General features: G+C 29.4%; 1 protein-coding gene across 1 annotated transcript; it reads right to left on the minus strand.

Moving 5' to 3' along the window:
* Positions 1-1,386: 1,386 nt before the first annotated feature.
* LOC123297304 (splicing factor 3A subunit 1) lies at positions 1,387-5,194 on the minus strand. The gene is made up of 9 exons (XM_044878916.1): positions 4,969-5,194; positions 4,719-4,883; positions 4,338-4,515; positions 3,962-4,275; positions 2,446-3,407; positions 2,237-2,384; positions 2,049-2,182; positions 1,596-1,769; positions 1,387-1,528 (listed from the first exon to the last, which is right to left on the minus strand). Exons 1-9 carry the CDS (start codon positions 5,093-5,095, stop codon positions 1,427-1,429), a joined length of 2,304 nt encoding a protein of 767 aa, XP_044734851.1. The 5' UTR covers positions 5,096-5,194; the 3' UTR covers positions 1,387-1,426.
* Positions 5,195-23,119: the final 17,925 nt, after the last annotated feature.

Genomic DNA, 23,119 nt, shown 5'->3' on the forward strand with positions numbered 1-23,119 from the left:
ACTAAGTGAGGATCTTATTATTTACGTTTTTTTATTTTTATACATTTCCTTCAAAATACTTATTTTTTAACGACAAATACATATTTATAAAGTTTTTATAAAAATTAAATTTTGAAAGTGATTAACTTTTGTTTCGGATAGTTTGTTAAAAAACTAATGTGCTTAACAAATATCTTGCATCTTTGTCCAACTTATTACTGTCTGTCCGAAACAATAATGAATCGTAATTGAAATGAAAAGGTCCATTGTAGATAGATATGCAACATTTTAATACATGCATGTTGTTTCAATTGCCTAAATAAGCTGACATTCTGCCATTTTTATCAGAATTTATAGAGACTATTAGTTTTAGAGATAATGAAAATGAAAATGTTGCGTGTGACATTTATTGTTTTTATGTTAAAATACACTAAAAAGAAACTGCCTTTATATTTATTACGTTTGGGATTTAAATAAAATTGAAATAAATAATATCATTTAGTTCTTTACAACTGGCAGTCTCACTTCAGTTAAGAATCGAATTCTCGTTGGTAATTAAGGATAAAGACAAGGCTGGAAATTTGTCTGAATTTTTTACGTAACATAAAATTCAGTATTATTTTGTTTATCATGAAGGCAGCTTGCTAAGCCTCTGGAATAGAAATGGCTATTAATACGATTTTTCACACAACAATTTTATCATTAATGTAATAGCATTGCCTATACATTACGGTAGTTGCCTGATGTCGAGTTTGCCATATTACCCATAAAAATGTAAAACTAGACTTGATTCCATAAAAAATTTTGAAAGCTAAATAAAAATTGATAAAAAACGAAAACGTTGTAAGCATTCAAAGATTATTGCCGCATCTACTTTTAGCAAAAAGTTTTATATATTATCTCTGTGGTGATACCGTGCAGTATCGTGACTAAACTATATCTCCCTCTTGGTTATAAGCATTCAAAAATTGTTGTCCCATCTCCTTTTAGCAAAAAGCTTTATATGTAATCTCTATGGTGATACCGTGCAATGACATCACTAAACAAGAAATCATTGTTTAATTAGAAATTTTAATCGTTCATATGTGGCATATTACTTAAGATTTTCAAAAACCAACGTCACTTTTCTGACTATCCAGTGAGGATTCTTCAACTGAAGTAATAAAATTTTGACCAGTTACGACGGAACAATTATACGTAGATGAAGTGGAACTTATTAGAAATTGGTCCATTTTCAAACCCTTATGCCATTTTAGACACGAAATAACTGGGAATTAAAAACTTCAATATTACCAGGCATTTTAACATTGTCTAAATTAAATTAAACCCGACACATGTTCCTTTCCAAAACTCAAATTTATTTAATTAAGTAAGTTATTACAATACTAATATCAAATAAAACTTGCATTACAATGATTAAAATGATACAATCGATAAAATAAAAAATTTATTTCTTTCTACCACCACGTTCTTTGATTTGCAAATGTAAAGTTGTGCCTGGAAGAATATTATAATACGCCAACGAATTTGAATCTTTGAAAAACATACCCTAAAATAAAAAAAATCATATTTCATTAACAAAGATCTAAATTTAGAACAACAAAATTGATACATACATCAAAGAATATCTTCTGTTTGGCTGGAGGCATACCAACTTCATCATGAAGGCGTGCTTTTACAACAGCGATCGTATCAGATAAAGGTAATGTCATACTGACAACTTGTCCGTTCAATCGCCATTCTGTCTTCTCCGGCATTGATGGCACGGCAATTTTAAATGTAACAGGATTCTGCAAAAAATAAATTATTCAACTATATAATAAACAGATTTCTAATTATTAATTCGAGTTGAGGAAATTCTGATTATTTCAGATTTTATACTATAATTAGCCTTGGTTTAACGTCTGTAGGGAGTACAATTTTTTTTATTTCAATCAACATTTCGAAGCCAAAAATAATTTCTCTGATGCCCAAAATGCATTTATCATAAGATTATAAATTTCGAATTCTGTTAACCATAAAGATTCAGAACGCAAAACAATAAAATAAATTAACAAAATAGTAGTTACCGTATTTCGCTGCATAAATTGAGCTTCTGGGATAAGATTTTCTTCTGTACGCATTTTTTTACTAGCTGGTTCATCTTCCATAATGGCCATAGGTGGTGGTGGTAAGAATGTCTGCATAGGAGGTGGGGCGGCCACTGTAAAAAAATACATGATTACATAAAATTAAAAAATAATTTTTAAAAACTTACTCATTAATGGCGGTGGTCTCATTGGAGGCATTGGAGCTGGCATCATCATAATTGGAGGTTGTTGAGCCAACATATGTGGTTGAGGCGGCATTGCAATTGGAATTGGTGGAGCTATAACTTGAGGTGGTGGAGCAGGAACAGTCACCGGCTACAAATATAGAAAAAACTTAATATCCAAATCGATCAAATTTAATTTACAATATAATTACTTGAGCTGGTTTTGAAATGGGCTTAGCTGTAATAACAGCTGAAGAAGTAGCCGCCTTTACAATTGAAGAAGTTGAAACATTTTGTTTAGATGAACCACCAACAACTGGTTTTGGTCCAATTTTTTCTTTCTCTTCATCTGGTAAAAGTCCTTTAACTTTGTGAATTTGATGAATTTGGTCTTCTAAAGTAATATTTGCTCGCGCAGCACGAGTTGCCGCTTCCACACTTGATGTATGACCATCCCAAGTGACACGATCATCTTTACGTGGTTCTTCTTCCTCACCAATTTTTTTACCAATAGCAGTTTCTTCATCACCAACACCAAAAATATCGGTACGACGTTCAGCCAATTGTTTCAAGCTAGCTTCAATAGCTGAACCAGGTGCATACACAGTTTCTTGGTTTAATTTGTCACTGGTGTGTCGATCACGTTGTTCTAACCAGCGTGGATCCAAAAGTCCAATACGCATATGCTCTTGTACCTGACTAGCAGGAATTTTATCACCGGTTAATGGAGAAATCAAGTAATCGTCACCAACAGTTGGGCGAGTAACTTTAACAGCTTGTTTAGGATCGTATTTTTTAACCAAAACTTTTTCTGGAATCGGTGGTAATGGTGGTTGGACCGATTTGCTTTTGTCTGATTCGTCTTGTTCTTCATCAGAACTTTCTTCTTCCATATCTTGAACACGATTATCATCTTTATGCCCGCCTGTAGCTGTACGGTCTTCCATTTTACTTAAACCAACTTTGCCACCTTCACCGTGGCCAGATTCTTCTTCTTCGTCGCTTTCAAGTTGCATTTCAATATCATCTCCATCTTCTAAACGTTCTTGCATAAGCACTCGAGCACCAACTTCTTCCGGTGTCGTTGGTGGTGGAAAGTTACCAATTTCAAATGGTTGATAATCGACTGTTTCAACTACTACAAAATCATGCCAATCGATTTGAGCGTATGCAACTGAAAAATACAAAATGCATCCATTAAAATTTTATAAACATCGGTCAAGTAAATAACTACAAATATATGAGGTAATCGAAAAATGAATAGATTTGGTAGAAATCGAATATGAAGACGCAAAACACAATAAACCTTCATTAAAATTTAAATTTTTGGCTAAAAAAACGTTATTTTTTTATTTTCCCATATAATATTTTAAAAGAAATCTCGGAAAAATGTACGTAAAATGGTCCATGAATCGTGTTTTTTTGGATACTAATAACTTTTATAAAATTCAAAAAAAAAAATTTGTGTTTGGTTTTCAATTTTTTGGAATAAATTGGACCCAAAATCTAGTTCATTTTATTATTAGACAAAAATATGTTAATTTCAAGCAATGTTTCAGAAAATATTTGTCTGACAATAACATGAACTCGATTTTCGTGATATTTTGGCCTGTAATTATTCGTCAAAAAAATAAACAAAGATAATTTTTTAAAAATTTTTTAAGTTTAGCGAGTAAAAAGAAGATAGCTGAAGGAAAAACTACTTAAATAAAAACAAAATTGAATTACCTCTTTCTTTTTCTAATAATTCTTCTTCTTTACGACGTTGGGCCTCTTGATATTTAATCCATTCCGAACGATATTTAGCTTGTTCTAAAATATTTTTAATATTATTTTCTTCATCTTGTAATCGTTGCATCATATTTTTTGGAGGAATTAATATCTTCGTATACTGTTCCAGTAATTTTGTAAAATACTGAAATAGAGAATGTTGTGGCCGAAGAAAATCAAATTGATAATTCCGTTGTTCTCGATTCATCAGTTGTGTTAAAAATTGTCTTCCGTTTCTCGCAACAAATTGAGCGGTCAATTTCACAATATCTCTGAATTAAAATTTGCATGATCAGAACTTCAGTTTTTGGTTTTAATTTTAATCAATACTTACAAATCTAAAGCTGAAATACTTGGTGGGTCAGCTACAAATTCAAAATCAACGGGTGGATCTTTAGGAACAAATGGTTGTTCAACTTGTTTCAAAATTTCTTGTTGTTTCTGTTGAGCTGCTGCTGTAACTGATAGTTTCTGAACGGATTGCGATAAGCCTCCAACTGAAGGTTCTTGTCCTACAAAATTCAAACTAAATTAGAACTTGAATAATAATCATTAGACATGAAAATTTCAGTAAAAAATCAGAACAATACGCTTCACCCTATTTTCTAATCATAAGAATCAATCAACACTTTACAATGGAGACACCTCAGATATAGCTAAGAATGGTCATCACAAAAAACAGAGAAATAAAGCTTATTTTAAAATTCAATCTTACCTTTTCCATCCCGAAAATCTTTAACTTTATGTTGATAATAAGCATGATATGGATCTCCGACATTCAAGAAATTGAATTTTGGATTTCCAAGTTCATTTTGGCGAATTCTTGCTTCAAACTCTGGTCCATTTCTTGCGACGAAACTAGCAGTTTTATCAACAATATCTATACAAATCAATCAGGAAAATAATACTACGCGAAATAATTGATTATTTTAGGTAGTAAAATAATTATTTTTGAAAAAGGATACTCCTTACTTCTGGTGGAGGATATATAATTCCCACAACAGATTGATTTTGTGGTGGTTCTTCTGAAGTAGTTGCCACCGGTGGGTTAATTTGAGGCACTTGAGGTTTAAGTACCTCGATACCTGGCATTTTGAAATGATTTTAATGTATTTTCGTTTGAAATTTTTGTTAAACACTTCAATACGATGCCATTACAAAGCAAACATAACCAAATATATGCCAAAAGAATAAAATCGACTTCTTCATTTTATACAATAATACCCTCTATGTTTAGGTACCATAAACACTCAAATCACTATAGACTGATAGCACTCCCTCTCTACTCATACAAAAAGAATCATTTGGTAGTACACATAATTCTCTCTGGTGACGCCAGAGCTGTTCCTTTATATTCTGTTTTAGTCTTCACCATTTGACTGACTATGACTTTGTTAACTTTTTTGTCACTAGATTACGAATTGTCCTTATGAATTATTTGAATTTATTGGTTTATGACCGAAAATTAATCATATATTTCTGTGGAAACTTTATTTTACATTTCTAAATAATTAGAAAAACTAATTTTTATTAATTCTTTGTTTGTTTTGAAATTAGACTCTTGATTGTGTAAAAAAAATGAACATGGGGAATTTTTTTGCAATATCCACTTTCTTTAAATATTGTTCTGTCAATTGTTTCGCTTTATAAAATCATATTCACACAAATGTCTTATCACTTTATTTTCTGTAATTTTGTAATATAGTTTTTTGGTAAAAATTACGGTAATAGTTTTTAAAAATATTCAAAAAGTAAATATTGTTGTTTTATTTCTTACTTCATTTAATATTTTGGCTACTAGGCAAAATCAACATGTCAAAATTGATACCATAATAAATGTGAAAATTTAAAGTTACTATAATGGCAGGGAGTACAAATTTGTAGTCGAATGATACATGAAAATTTTTGGAATACCTACCTAACTGGCTTTTTGTAAAATAGCATCCTAAATATGTAGATTTGTGAAGTTTAGTTTTATGTAAGAATAATATACTCACAACGTTGACCGTGACCGTTCTTTCGATTTATTCGGATTAATGTAAGCTTATTGCAACTTATTGAATCCTCTTACATTACGGTTGAGATATCATGGTACCTGGTGGCTAAAATTGCTTAGTACCTTTGTATCGAAGTTTATATCGAGTCGTTCGTCAACTGTATTTTATAATCGGCTAATGTTGATATTTTCTTACATTTGTCTTTCGTATTTAATTTCCATGCAGCATATTGTTCTCAAATTAGTTACAAATTCGTCACGTAACGACAACTCAAATAATTGTTGATCATTATTCACTTCAATATACCAAGAAGCTAGTACGATGCTATGTAGTTAAAAAGAAATAAACTGATGAAATTACACAGTGCTCTTATATTTGACTAACAAACTGGTTATACCATTTGTTAGAAAACGATGAAATAGAAGAAGAAAAAAAACTACTATCTTCGAGTAGATAATTGAAAATACTAAATTAACTTCAGTTAACGTAGGTTTACTCATCAATATATAAACTTTCTTATATATACATATATATTATATCGAATGGTTATATTTCCTTTATTTTACAAAACTATTTTAAACATAATTGTATCAAAGTATGTCGCTTGAATAGACTAAATACAGTCAGTGTTTAATAGTTACAATATAAAGAGATTATTTCACTGAGCATGGAACGTTATTGGCGTTTAATAAAATAAGATGCCCATTGATCAGTTTATGAAACGTATCATTCAATTTCCATCGATCTAAATCGGTAAAAAAATTTTTTGAACTTTGTCGAAAATTTTATTAACAATTAAATGTAGATTTAATCATTTCTAAATGCTTGTTTACCGAATCAGAAGCCATAATAATAGTTGTTGTCTATGAACCCACGGTTTATCAGTGTTGGTTTTTGGTGGGTTACCATCATTAGATGTAAAGTAACCATAGATATAAAACTTTTATATGACTTATGAAAGAAACACAATCTCTGTGTTAAAGAAATGGCCACAAATACCCTTATATTAAAATGGCGTTGCTGTACCAGTTCTTAGAGCATCTATTACTAGATATGTCCAATGTGTACCAAGTATGTACATTTTTGATTCGCAAAGAAGATTAACAAAGACAACAATACAATATTCAAACAATTGACAGAGAAACACAATAACAGAGCATGTTATAGGCAGGGTTGTCAACTTAGTAGTTTTACCACTAAAACTAGTGGTTTTTTTCTACTATTTTTCTACCTTTAGTGGCAAATAATTTAAATAATTTAATATTTTAATATCATTTCTGGCAATATTATTGCTCTCTACTTGTTTTTTAGTGGTTTTCTATCGCCTGTTTAGTGGACCTTAAAGTTGAAAGTTGGCAACACTGGTTATAGGGCTTTTCATTTTAAAATCACGATTCACATTTGTTTCGTACTTAATGATTTATAACCAATGTGATAAAATACATAACAAATATCTTCTATCTTAGTCCTACTTATTGCTGTCAGTACGAAAAAATAAACTCTGCACTTGCGCATATGACATGATGAAAAGGTCTATTCAATGCGCATGATCGTATTGACGGCAGCTGCTTCAATAGTTACTGTTTGTTTAATTAATTTTGTGCAAAAGTTCTAAAAAATGGTTAGATATTGTTTTAATTGCAAGGAATAGTTTAAAGCAGACATGTTTCACATTTAAATAAAGTTTCATTATTAAATAATATTTTTTAAATGGCAATTATTATGTTGTAAATACAAACAATTACAAATTTTTGTACAGGAATTTTGTAGAAGTTCACACGTCTAAAAAAGACTTAAATATTAAAGATAAGCATTCAATCTTTATTATAATAAAGAGATACCTATAACGCAATTCACTAAAAAATTGTATTTTTTTTCTTCCCACTCCAACTGTTTTTACAACTCTAATTTCAAATATAATTTTGAAAGTTTAACCATCTTGAAAATTACTTTATTGAAGGTACGTACCCACATAACAAAAATATTCTCCAATGTTCATGAATAATTGAAAATAAATTGAAGAGAAAATGTTTTTTCAAACAGAAAATGTATTTATAAATAAATAAATATACTAGTTTTACATTCGAACAAAAAGCTTGAAACCACTTTCTACATTGTCTACTAATTCATGACGTTAACACCTAAAATATTTACATATTTCATTTCTTGTAAAGTTACTGCAATTTATTGTCACAAGTAGCATAGTCAGTAGGTAAGAAATGCCTGCACACGAATTTGGATATATTGTCACAAAAAATACTGAAAATCAATCATGAATAAATAAAATGTCTAGTCGGAAAATATATGCACGGATCATTTTCACCAACAATAAATCATAAACGAAGAAGTAAAAGAAGACCGAATTTTAACTTTTAGTAATCGAAACGGTTTCCGATCAAACTTAATTTGGAAACTATGGATTTTGATAGCTTAGTATAAGTACAGTGAAGGTCTCCACAGGCATGGGCATTCAAAGTTCAGAAATACATTATTACAAATTCGCCTAAGGAGATTAGTACCTAAAATATTCTCATTCTACAATATCCGAAACATTGAAGTGTGGAAAAGTAGAAATTTTCGTTCACCAAAATTGTAGTGTCATTTCTGATTTCTTGTGTCCAATTTCTAGAGTCTAATCGGTTTGGTTTTTTTTTTGGGGCAATTCGTGAATAGTTTCCGAAAAATAGAAAACAATTCTTTCAAGAACTTTTTTCTTCAGGCGAATGTTACACTAGATATAGAATGCTTCTGAACATGTGTATTTTTGCTTTTTTTCGAACACAGAACTATTTTGTATCTTGTATCTCAAAGTTTTGATTTTTAGGAACTTTTATAGTTTCAAAAGCTTAGACTAAAAGTCTTTCTCTATTTCTTTCTCTAGAATTTTTTTTTTGAATACTGGTCGTGTTACGAAAATACTCCGCACGAAGAAGTTTATAACGGGTGATCAAATTACAGTGAGAATTGTCTTTTAGAAAATGAATGAAATATTAGATAACCACGAATACCTACTATTTAAAAAGTGGTGATATAAAACGGTAAACCAAAAAGTAAAGATTGGCGCTCCGGTGTATTAATTTTGAATCTCTAGCTCTCCGTTTTGAGTCGTTTACTTAATAAGTGGTTTCCTTCTGACCTTTAAGGCCCTCAAACATTGCAGCGGTTTTTTTAGGGTTATTGTGTTCCAAATTCGAGTAATACCGTCATCGTAGGTATATATAAGACAGTTTTATTGTTTTACAATGGTGAAATACATTTATTAAACTTAATTAAAAATTAATATGTGTTTTCTTGCATGCATCTTGAAATAGTCTGAAGACCTCAGAATGTATGAAAAGCATATTCTATTATAGTTAGAAAATTATTCTATATACCATATTATCTTCTATACAGTGATAACTGATAAGAACATTCATTAGACAGAATGTTCTAGTTTTTATACCTGCTATGGAGAGACATGGGAGATTTACTCCATATATACTTTTAATTTTAAAATATGTCATTTATAATTATTTCAGTAGACATCTTGTCTTTTATTGAATTTTTCTTGTAAAACAATAAGTTTTGAAAACTTTTATTTTAAGTGATATTTCAACTCATATTACCAATTAATTCAAGAGAAGTTTTGTCAACACCAAATTTTATCACAAATTTTGTTTGGTGGCATTTAAAAACATGGCACAAAACGGCACTGCATTCACTATTTTTACGATTCACATACTATAGAAAGGTGAATTGACGAAAGATGTGAATAAAAACTAGAGCCAGGTAGTTCTCATCAATTATCTTTGATAATTTTAGATTCAAAACTAAATAAGGTGGTATTTTTTACTACGATTACAACCTTCTGATTTAAGGCTAGCGGGGGAATAAATAGGAGCAATCACAAAGGGGCAATTTTTGATCAGTATCGTTTAATTGTATGCGAAGCATGGCTGGAAGAGTCATTTTGTTTGTACGAACCATTTATTCCAATTTAGCCTGTTTATCGAAAGTAGGCATGAAATTAATCTTGAGGGCCCAAAAATAGGAAAACGTATTTCCGCTATTTTATCCACGCATTTCCCTGATGGCTTAAAAAAACTCTCGCAACAGGCTTAATACAGGTTTTCTGTAAGGGTTTAATAAATAAACAGATATTAAGAAACGTATAAATTTACAACAAAACTGTTCAAATCTATGAATCAAGATCCCATTATCGAACTAAGTGTGCTCAATGTTGCATAACTTCAGTGATCGGGTGAGAATCGTTGTTTTCAATGTGAAATGTATGGAGCGTAAAGTGCTGAAAGTGCCTAATAGAAGTTTTCACTTCAAGAACAACCCACTTTCAAAAGCCTAGTCATTCCATAGACCGCTGATTTCTTATCTAAGATTCAAGCCTGCTTACGGATGCCATTTAGTTTAACTTGATGTTTGATTGTTTATTTGCGGGGCCGTAGATCGATTGAACGCCAGTTTCTCATTTAAAAAATTACTCAAGGATCAATTCACTACTGGTACATTTTGTATCCATCTATATACAGAAGTTAGTAGTATTAGATTGGCAATAATAGGTTACATTTGAAGTCTATTATTATCATTTGTACAGTAGTTTAAGATAGTAGTACAAGTATATAATATAGTAAAGTTGTATATATAATGTAACAGGGTGGGATGAAAGTGAATATACAGTGATTAAATGATATTAGTTTCTTTATTATTAGTCGTTGGTTTGTGACGACCTTGAATATATCGATATGTAAACATTCCGAACATAGCCCGATATATTTTTTATGATGATAAACGGATTTATTCTTGGGGGGAAACAGTATGTCGATGGTAGATGGTAGAACAAGTATCATTTTTCTAAATATAAAGATTTTGATATGTTGCACGACAAAACGTTTTTCTACATAATACTTCTAGGTTATTTGTCATAATTTTCCCCGAGAAATTACTTCTAATAACTATTCCAATAATTTAAAAATCGGTTAAACCAAGACACTTTACAAATAAACGACTAATAATAAAGAAAATAATGCTTCTATTAACTGTATTTCACTGCAGCCTCACTCTGTAATATATATATATAAGAGTTTCTCATTGAATCTCCTATTCAAGTCATCTCTACCATATCCAAACGAAAATTAATCGATTCCTATTTTATAGACCCTGAGTTGAGTATTATATTATAACCCATATTACCAAATCATTAGGGTGCTTTCAAATTATTCGCGCATGAAATTATTATACATATCGTTTGTTTTATATAAAACAAATAATTTGTTATTATATTATTGAAAATATATTTTGTTATAGTTTTATTATTATACATATAGTTCGTTACGCAGAAGCTGTGTAAATTAAGCGAATTCTCTTTTAAAGAAAGAAAATCATGATATAGAAACATTCAGGGGGATTCTAAATTTCAAGTTACAAGAAGAGCGATGCTTGACAGGTCGAATTACGTAATTATTGAAATGAAAATGATGGTCACAGCGCTAGAAGTAACCGCACATGCGTCTAATATTTCACGTATGTGCGGTTACTTGCTAATTATTTATATACAACTTTTATATAAGAATAATAATAATAATAATAATAATGGTTTTAAGGAGATATGCAAGGATTGAATTATACTAGAGAGTTCAATAAAACTCTATAAATACAATTTTTGATTAACAAAAATTCCTAGGACATCAGGTTTTTTACTAATATTTTATCGTTCAAAGTTGGCTGAAAAAATGATGAATCATATAGGTTATCCTTTTCAATTGGATATTTCTATATAAAAAAATCTAGAGAGTGTGATAAAAAACTATCTAAAATATTTAGACAATTTTGTAGTTTATAATAATACCTTAAAAATATAAGACTGCCGATGATATAAAAACAGAATTTTAATTTAATTTTGAGTTCATCGAAGGTCCATCATTTGATGAACAGAGACGACAATAGTTGAGTATTGGTGATTGAAGAGAGATATCTATATTATCAAATTTATAATCAGCACTTGCACACAATATATTATATACCCGTGTAGTTGCGTGGTATTGTAAAGCTAAAAATAACATATTATTTGACTACAAAGCATGTATGTACCGTACAATAAACCAAAAATTTTTTACAATACTATAGGAAAACAAACACCTTATTGGCCAAATGACAAATAAATAAAACTAATAATAATGAACTTTGCTTATTATAAAAACTTTCATTTTAATAATATTTCGTGTCTTAATGCTTCTTTATTTTAGCTCCCTTGTACATGTTGCTGTTTTCCCCCGTTAGGTTGACCATTCAAATATCGAAAACAGTATAAACATCAAATTTCCTCCAAACTGGATAAAAGTAGTGACAACTAATACTTTCTTATATTTTCGATCGATGGAAATTTGCACAATATCGTCATCGGTATAAAACAATTAGTTCATTTTCCTAGAAAAGGAAATTCGCTAATATATTAAGACTTTATTATATTTCAAAATCCTTTGATGTTTATTAAACTGGCTATAATTTTATAACAATATGGTAATAATATTACCAAGAATTTATACATTTTCAATTAGTATTATAGATAATGGACATAATATCGCAAAATATTGAAAGTAGAATATTATCTCGAATTCGAATAATTTCATAATTTTGAATAATTTCAATTCTTCATATAAACACAATAATCAAAGATAGTATGGTTTCATTTTATTAGAAATATTATTAAGAATTTTGTATATTTTCCACAAGTATTGTAAAGTGTTTTCCATTTAAAACGATAGAAATTTAAACTTTGATATATGTATAATACAACAACTTGACATAATCTCTATCCCTGTATATTATTATTATAAATGTGAAAGTAAGCATGTTTATTTGTTTGTTTGTTTGTTACGCTTTCACGCTAAAACTAGCAAATGGTTTTTAATGAAACTGTACAGCAATATAGCTGATATATCAGAATAACACATGAACTATAATTTATAAATATATATTTAAAAGAAATAAAAATTAAATTTAATTTGACATTTACCATTTATTAAATTTTTACAGAAATCTTTAATTTATTGTTCAAACTGATGATTATAGATGGAGCAGATCTATGATCATCATTTTGAACCATAAATTAAAGAATTCTGTAAAAATTTAAAATAGTAAATGTCAAACAAATCATGGCCAACTATTCTGATATACTCAATGAATTATGACTAATTTACATTTAACAAAATTGAAAACTGTGTATATCAAGAGAGGGTGGAGGCTATAAATCGGTGGTTTTTACTTTTAAGCCCAGTGAAGCGGGCGGTTATCAATCTAGTATCTTAATATAGTGAAAGGAGAATATTATCTTCATTTCGAAGAATAATTTCATAATTTTGAATAGTTTAGATTCTTCGTATAAAAAAACAAGCATGTTCAAAGATTGTATAGGATCATAACATTGTAAAATACTACTTACTAAGAATTTTGTACATTTTCAGCATATACACAAAAGAGTATATAGAGTTTTGCTGTACGATGAATTCATGAGTGAAATATGAATGTTTTCTATTAGCCTTAGGAAAAAAAATCGAAAGCTGCGGCAGGTCTTCCTACTGATATTAAGAGCTGATTTTTGGTAAAAATTTTTCTAGAGATGCCTAACAACCAATTTTTCAGTGCCAAAAAAAAATAAGTAGATTCACAGCGAAAAAAACAATTCTTCGATAACTCGATCGTATAGGCTCTATGAATCTCGAAAGTAATAAGGCTTGTGTAACAATTGAACAGCCTTTCTAATAAGAGCGCTTGCATCAGCGGCACTGGATAAAATGGCAGCCGATAAGTCTGTACAATAAAATTAATTTCTTACTATCAAGGGTAATATATTAAGTGCTTGTGTCGATAAAACTGAGATAATGTATTTCATAATCAACAAAAAATTTTCGGAGGGTGATTAATGTATATTTTACGGGCTTTGGGCTTAATTGATGCCGTACTGGTTTAACAAAAATATTGAAATTCCCCCTTCCATATAATTTCAATGCCTTGTAGTGGTCATAATTAAAATTTAGATTTTATAATAATAATTTGAAAATATGTTTCTCATAGTTTTATATATTTTAGGTTCATTTAACCTAGTTTTGTAAGAAGAGGGTGATTAATATATACATTTTTCAAAAATTATCAATTGTTTGTTATTTTCTGATAGTTTGACTTTAGATATCCGATTTCTAAAATTTCCTATTAATATCTGGGAGTTGCAACTCGCCAACTGGCGATAATAATTCGAACTAATTAAAATCAGAAGAAGATTCTAATTCATTAGTGCCAATTTCGTCTATCTCATGGAAATACTTGTGCTTACCATTTTTTAAGGTCAAATCAGATAAATCCAGCCACCTGGCAATAAAAATTGTACTATTAAACAGGAAGTGGGATGCTTTTTCAGTAGTTCCAATTTAGGCCATCTGACTACTTACCATTTATCAATACCATTACTAAACGAAATGAAGTGTTATATCAGCTAGAATCGGAGCCACTGGCTATCATTTATCACAGTAATAAACAGATTGAGTGCTTTTTTTTATTTATAAATTTTTAATAATTTTACTTGTTTAGTTTCATGAATTCAGTAAATCAATAGTAAGCGTCTGTTATCATTAAATACATAATTCCAACATGTATGACTATCAATTTTTTATGCTTCAACATAATTTCCTTTTTAAACATTAGCAGCAGAATGTATGTTGATAATATTTGAAATACTTACTTATGTACGCGTATCTTTTATACATCTTCTTTGCTCTCTATTTCACACAGTTAATATACATATTAGTCAGAGAGCCCCACCTAAGTCTCATGAACACATTATGTGAAGCCTCAGAAAGCATGTTTTCGACCTAATGGCTTGATGAAGACGAGACCAGGTTGCGACACGGTCATAAAATATTTGGTTCAGGAAAATACTTGATTTTCTATTATTCTGAAAGTGTTATGAGGACTTTAAAGGTTTTATATTCGATATTTAGAGACCACGATACAACCTGGGTCCAGAACCTTCAGCAGGTTTTTAGGGAGAACATATACTAATATATTTCAGACCTTCATAAAGTTTTCATGAGACTTGCAAAAATCAGGCTTGGCTCCTTGACTGTCTATAAAATGATATATCTATGTTTATTTCTAACATTTCGCATACATAATCAACAGTACAATTTGTGTTTCTTTACTTACGATACACTCAAAATTAATAAAAAATGATATATCTTGTAATTTAAACTGATAAAATATCTCAATTAATAGTTATATTAGCTGTGGTCGTGGTCTTTCAGATATGGAATGATATCTATGCCCTCCTCAGGAATGACTTCCTTCGAGCTTTCATCAAAAGTTTATGTTTTTTGTAATTAATCGGTACCTACCTTTTAGATTTTTTATGGTACATATATATACCTTTAAAAAATTTCAAGAAATTCCGAATTTTTTGTCTGCGTTTTTGGAATACTTAAATATTTGGATTATAAAAATAAGTAACATAATTCTCATTCTCTGTTAATCAAGGGTCAGGAGAATATTTCCAATTTGGTGATTCTTATTGACTATGACTTTATTGTCACTGAAGTATTTAAGTATTTTTTTCAAATACCTAGACTTGACACGAACGGCTTAATAAAGTAATCTAACTGTCGAAATTAAAAGCCATTTTCAAATCACAAAAAAAGTATAGCTAAAATCGTAAAATTCACAATTTTCTTTTCGATTCACAATTTGTGTTTCTATTTCTGAAATAAACCATTGTTTAAAGCAGTTTGTAACTAATTTGGATACGTTGGCAAGATACAAATAATATTTATTCATACGAATTTTATATTAAAAGAACTGCTTCCTTGCGCTTCCACCATAAAATTATAAAAATTTATACAAAACTCGGTGTAGAATGGTGACTGTTTTACGTAGGAAATTTTTTCAATTTAGCTTGCTATGACATTTGAGTACATTCAGTACTCGCAAGATTTGAGCCGTAATGATGATCTGGTACATAGCTTTAGGAAAAGCAAAACTAAGGTGTTAAAAAGATTGCGAATAAATCGATTTCTTTTTTAGCCTAGTTGAATATGCCGTCTTTAGGCTTGAGCCTCCACTCAGAATGATAAAAAAATTTATTTCTCATGTCATTATTTTGGAATACGGACAAATTCCACATTTCAGCACTTCTTCATTTAGTTCTTCATCGAGCAATAAGTACATTATTCATATGATTAGATTTATTAATAATTTTGATTCTATTTTATTGAATTGAACTGTACTTTAAAGATGTGACGATCCATCGCTATCCATATAAACACTATGAAAATTAATGATCTCAGTGACATTCACTTCTTGAAAATAGTCTGTATATGTATTATATATATTATATAAAGAATGTAAATAGTGTTTTTCGTATTTTGGTATTTTATTTTTCTTTTCATTTTCTTCTTCGTTTTTTTAACTTTTCACATATATATATATATATATATATGTATGAATGTATGTATGTTTTATGTTTATTTATGGTTTTATGTAAATAATATACCTACTATATTTTATACTTTATATGTGTAGATGGTAAACAGTAGAATAATCTTTATGTAAAAATATTTCCAACTTACATATTTAGAGAAAAATTATGATATTTTTTTTGAATTATGTAGAAATAATATAGTTTAAAGATAACGATAGAGACCTTCTATTGTTTTAAGGTGACATGTTGACTGTCATTCATTTTAAATATTTAAATATAAAAAGATCGAACACAGCTCGAAAACAATATTGAAAACCTTACAAGTTTCTCTTATAGGCATTCTCTACTTTGAGCGTCTAGCAATAGCTTTGGGTGAATCCGACTTCTTTCTACCACTTACTTAGCTTACCCGTAATCGGTAACCCATAGAAAACTGGGATAGATTATGCTGTTAGACTCAAGGTATCTCTGCGCCACAAAATGTGTAAAGGTTTTGCCATTCTAAGTGATATTACTGTATGATATGTTTCAGCTATATTACTTAGAATGGTAAAACCTACGCACATCTGTGACGCAGAGTATACATGAATTTGGATATTTAAAAATCTCAAAATTAAACGTTCTGATTAAAACTGGAATATAGTATACAAATTTACAAAAAAATATTCGATGGTCGCCTTGTAAATTTCTATTCCACAGAAGTTAAAGTTTTTACTTTTTTCTCAAAAAAATGTTATTGTTTAGTTTACTCGAAAAGCAAACTATATAATGTCGAGAAATTGTCAAATGATTCAAGGTACAGAGACATTTCATTACCGCATGAAATGTACAACCAAATTTATTATTTATAAATTTCAAACATACTTTTTTCCTAAATTGCAGACACTTGTTCGATCGATGTTATCTCATCAGAAATGCAAGTTTTTATCTGTAGAGCTCCTAGTTCAATTTCGTGAAAAATGTGCGTTTTTTACAAAACTTTCTATTAGAAACAGAATAAGAAATCAAACTGTATTTCTCTGTTGAGTGAAAAATAACAGATATATTTTATTTTATCTATTTTTATATTTTTATTTTTCAATTATATCTTTATTAAAAGACAACTCGTTAAAATCACTCAATTGAGTTCATTTATCAAGTGCTCATCGTTTATAAGAACAATCACTGTAATTTCACAATACATTTATTTTGTTACATTAATTTTGTTATAAAACAGTCAAGTGTTAAAGGTGGTCTAAGAGCTTTTATCCAAGCTTAGGATTCCTTATCAAATTTAGAACAGTTATTGTATTAAAAAAACACTTTGCGAAATCGATTCGAAATAATGAGGGAAATCGAAATTATGAGGGAATCGAGAGATTAAGGGTGATTTTGGAGGTGTCAGAGGTTTAAGGAATGAAGAATACTGTGCAATTTTATTGAAGAAATTTGCCCTAAAGATTGGCCAAAACATACCATAGATCACTGTTGCTTTTTTAATATTTAAGAATGCTTATGAATGCTAAATTAACTGATTGACGTAATCAGTGACGAAACTTTTCATATAATCTGATTAATTTATTAGTGAAAATGTTTTAACTTCAATCGATCTCCCACTCTTATACGACCTGATTATACCATGTATATGAAATATACCAAGGTATACTAACTTTAGTGCCAAGTTTGTAACGCTTAAAAATATTGATGCTATGAACAAAATTTCGGTACAAGTGTTCATAAAATCACCTAATTAGTCCATTTCCGGTTGTCTGTCGTCTGTCGTCTGTCCGTCTGTCATCACGATTACTCAAAAACGAAACGAGATATCAGGCTGAAAATAGCGTACTTAGGACGTAAAAAGTAAGGTCAAGTTCGTAAATGAGCAACATAGGTCAATTGGGTGTTGGGTCCGTAGGACCCGTCTTGTAAACCGTTAGAGATAGAACAAGAGTTTAAATGTAAAAAATATTCCTTATAAAAATTAAACAACTCATGTTTGAAACATTTTTTCGCTAACATCTGAAAACTGTTTACCCGTGAGAGCGCAAATTAGGCGCAAATTGTATAGTATGTATTATATGGGAATATCCGTTATATATGTGTGACATGCATGTATTTGTAATGTGACAAAGTAATCAACACTGTCTATACATGGTATTTCAACAATTAACTCAGTCAATTATTTGTTTGCACTTGTTTTTAAATAACTTTGGAAAGATTTGTATTGTAGTTAACGTTACATAAAATTGTACTTTTTATATGTAATAACCATATTTCCATATCATAAACTTATATTATGCTTTTGTAATGATATATAAATTGTGAATATTTGTAAATTTATGTATTTCGAATTATTTGAATAAAAATATTCATGTCATAATAATATCTATTGATTGTGATAGTTTTTGTTTTATACAATAGAATCAGATATCAATATGCAAAATTTATTCCATTTCGAAAAATAATGTAACAAATCGATTATACAAAAAGCAAAATTTGTTTACGATCTCGATAATTTATTAATTTTTTGAATTCGATTTAGATTTTGTCAAAATTATATTAGATTTCTTGGTGAATAGTAAGTTCTAAAAATTAAACTTATATCAGAAAATTAATTTTTATTTAGAGTTAATTTTATTTTAAAGCAAGTCTTCTACCCAAGCAGTTATTTTTTGTGTACCTATGTCATACAGAGTAAGAAAAAATCTGATATTTATAGCCCCTTATAGATGGTTACACAAACAACCATAACTATCAAAATTATTAATTTGAATGCTATAATTTTCTATCTTGGTTATCTTCATTGCCTTTTATAGTCTCATCAAGAAAAATGAGGGTTCAATCGGAAAATCCGTGAATTTTTTATTAAAGAAAGATTATGGCACATAAGAAATTTAGTTTTTGCCACTAACTTTAGCAACTTTTGATAAAAATAAATTTGCTTAGTTCTTGTTGAATATATGTCATCCTGTATATAAAGTAAAAGAAACATACGTTTAGATGATAAAATATTGCAGTAAATAAGATATTTAATTTTGATATTTAAATATTTATTTAGTACCTAACATTTAATTTTATTTTTACTTTGTACAGTGTCTTCAATTAAGTTTGTACTGCATGGAAAATTTTGTAGACACCTTTTTTTATTTGTTTTATGAAAAAGAAGTATTCCTGATAAAAATGCATGCTCCAAAACGCAAAATGAAATAATTGGATGTCAATTTTTTGTATTCGTTTAAGAGGCATGCCGTAATTTTGGCCAGGTGTAAAGTACTTTTATTTTTTACAATATCGATAATCTTTATTAGAGGAAGTTGATTCTAATTGAAAACTACCCTGCATCTACAAGTACAAAACAGATTTTGGAATTTTTTCTAACTCTTCTCTGTATTAGCATAGATAATTTATATCTATACATCGAAATTTAATCTAGGTTTACTGACAAACTCTACGTAGCATTAATTCATCTATACGCCGAAATCTATGCTTAATACAGAGAAGAGTTAGTAAAATATCAAACTGTGTTTTTTCATGACAGATGGATGGATAATTAGGATTTTCATACCTCGTATATGAATGGAAAAATATCTGATATCTTTTTGTTTAATATTGCGTGGGCCATGCAAAACTTTTATTAAGAATAAGTTTTTTTCATTAAACAAATAATAAAAGAATCCCCTACGGTGCCGACTTAATTGAACAGACTGTATTTACTAAAATATTGTTATTATAAATATCTAAAATATACATTTTAATACATTATAAATCTGTAAAGTGTAGATGCCACAGGAATTGTATATATAAAGGTATAAATGAATTTTAACTGTGATGGGTCCCAATGGGACAAGTCGATTCAATCATGCATAAAACCGAACTTGAATATGCCCCAAAGAAAGTTGATTCTATGGTTTTAGTCTCCATCAAATAATAACTTGATGCAATTTTGAAATTGTTCCAAATTATTATTTTTTATTCGTATTTATATGTATCAAATTCGACTTTAACTTGCTGCATTTAAAAGTTTTTTTCTTTTAAAATTATGCACAATGAATAATAAAGGTATAAAATAAAACATTAAATATACACGCGGTATATAAAAACCAATAATTTGTTAAGTTCCAATATAAATAATTAATTGATAAATTGTATTTATACAGCACATTTATATAAAAATAAAGTGGTGAAATTAAATGAATAAAATAAATAACTAAAAAAAATATAATAATAAAAAAAAACTATGGGTAAAATACAAATAATGTAAGTATACATAAAGGTATAACATATAATGCCACCACCACTGTATATCTATCTACACCAGAATAAATGTATCCGGTTGATGTAATTTCAGAAAATCGTTGAAGTGATGTTTCCTTCCGGTAACACCCCGGCGTCTCATTGCCGCTGCTCCGCTCGAACTTTATTCAACCACACTACTGACTGACTGACTGCAGTGTGTGACTGTGACAAGTTTACTATATTTTACTATTACTAATATAATGTATATATATATATATTATAAATATATGCTGAGTAAAATAGTATTAGAAGTTGGTTCACACTACAAAATATTTTATCAAATGTATGGACTAATGAAGTATTTCAATTAAACAAAAACACAGATTTGTTAGAGTTACTCACTTATCCTCCTTTTTGTCCACAATTTTATAGATTTTTTGGTGGAGAATTCTAACTTTTTTGAAAATGAAGTTTTGCCAATGATACTCGCTGACATTGTAACTTTCTATAGATCCAATCATTAAACTAACCTGATTTTCATACTTTTTGGGTCAAAATTACTCCATCCACCGAGTTTCATCAAATTCCAAAATAAAATTTTTTTTGCGGTTTTCTCGATTTTTTCAAAGGGAAATTTTGTTTATCTCCAATTTCGATACAACTCAGTATATAAGGTAATTTTGATCCAAAAAGCACAAAAATTCGGTGCATTTGATGACAGGTCGAATAGTTTTTGAGATATGGACGTTAATCGATCCGAATATTGCGATATCTCAGAAACTCTGCATCCAATCATTAAATTAACCCAATTTTTATATTTTATGGATCAAAATTACCCCATATAGTAAGTTTCACCAAATTCCAAAAAAAAATTTTTTTTGCGATTTGCTCGATTTTTTCAAAGGAATTTTTTCATTTCCCTTAAAAAAATTGAGATATTTTGTTTATCTCCAATTTCGATAAAACTCAGTATATAAGGTAATTTTGACCCAAAAAGTACAAAAATCGGTGGCATTTGGTGGCAGGTCGAATAGTTTTTGAGATACGGACTAAAATCGATCCAAATATTGCGATATCTCAGAAACTCTGCATCCAATCATTAAATTAATTGATTTTTATACTTTTTGGATCAAAATTACCCCATCCACCGAGTTTCATGAAATTCGAAAAAAAAATTTTTTTTTGCGAATTTCTCGATTTTTTCAAAGGGATACCCCTTAAAAAATTGAAAAAAATCGAGAAATTTTTTTTATCTCCAATTTCGATAAAACTCAATATATAAGACAATTTTGACCTAAAAGGTACAAAAATCGGGTGCATTTGATGACTGGTCGAATAGTTTTTGAGGTTTGGACTAAAATCGATCCAAATATTGCGATATCTCAGAAACTCTGCATCCAACCATTAAATTAACCACGCAGTCCCAAATACAAAATTCACATCCCCTTTTGAGCCCCTTAGGGGATGATTTTGAAAAATTCCTGCTTAGTGCTCACATACGTTACTTGAGGAACGTGTGTACAAAATTCTAGGCTTCTATATACAGCGGTTTCAGCTGTGGGTTGGTCGATCAGTCAGCTTTCATTCTTATATATATATATAGACTAGCGGCCCCGACGGACGTTGTCCCGTAAAAACGTAACTCCAATTCATGAATACCTATACTACGTTTAGCCTGTCCGCTAAACCCATCCCGCTAAACCTCAATTTAACTCCTATTTATTGGAGTGGCCTGACCTTCGACCTTTGGCCTGACCTTTGATAGTAGAGCTCGCTGCGCTCGCATATGGCTCTAATAAATGCCTATTGACAATACCTGAATACTATTAAAAATACATAGTACACATAGTATACATAATGTGATATGATTTATATGCGCTCCCACCATTTAATGAAATTTCATTTTTTTGGTACGGAGCCCTCAAAAACAGTTGTAGTGGACCGAATGGTAAATCTAAACCATTCTCCAATCCCCTTGAACTCACACAAAAAATTTCATCGAAATCGGTCCAGCCGTCTAGGAGGAGTTCAGTCACATACACACACACACAAGAAATATATATATTAAGATTATCAAACAAACTCTCCAAAACTCTATACTCGTAAATTTTTATTTTTCAATACTTTAAAAAAAAAAATTGTAATGTTTTCATACTATCACCTTATTAATGAGTTACTTTTTTTAAATTATAAAAAATATAAAATTTTTATGACAAGAATACTCATCGGAAGTTTTTTATTCGATTATTAAGTCTAAACCAAGCTTTACATGAATATGCATAAATGGTTTATATGTACAGGGTGAAATTCATTAAGAAACTATTCATAATTACTTTTGTTATTTTTTAATTTCAAATATGCAATTAGAAAATAATTGAAAATAAATCTGGCTTCTAATAAATTAGAAGTGAATGAGAATGCATTCACATATCCCTATAAAGCAGA

The sequence above is a fragment of the Chrysoperla carnea genome, chromosome 1, assembly GCF_905475395.1.
Source record: "Chrysoperla carnea chromosome 1, inChrCarn1.1, whole genome shotgun sequence".
In the NCBI taxonomy this organism is placed as follows: Eukaryota; Metazoa; Arthropoda; class Insecta; order Neuroptera; family Chrysopidae; genus Chrysoperla; species Chrysoperla carnea.

What these genes read in the sequence shown, in the direction of transcription:
- LOC123297304 (XM_044878916.1), bottom strand. Translation starts at nt 5,095, where the DNA reads ATGCCAGGTATCGAGGTACTTAAACCTCAAGTGCCTCAAATTAACCCA. An exon ending in AGATTTTCGGGATGGAAAAG is followed by an intron (nt 4,516 to 4,718) that starts GTAAGATTGAAT and finishes TGAATTTTGTAG; the next exon opens with GACAAGAACCTTCAGTTGGA. An exon ending in GAGACCACCGCCATTAATGA is followed by an intron (nt 2,183 to 2,236) that starts GTAAGTTTTTAA and finishes ATTTTTTTACAG; the next exon opens with TGGCCGCCCCACCTCCTATG.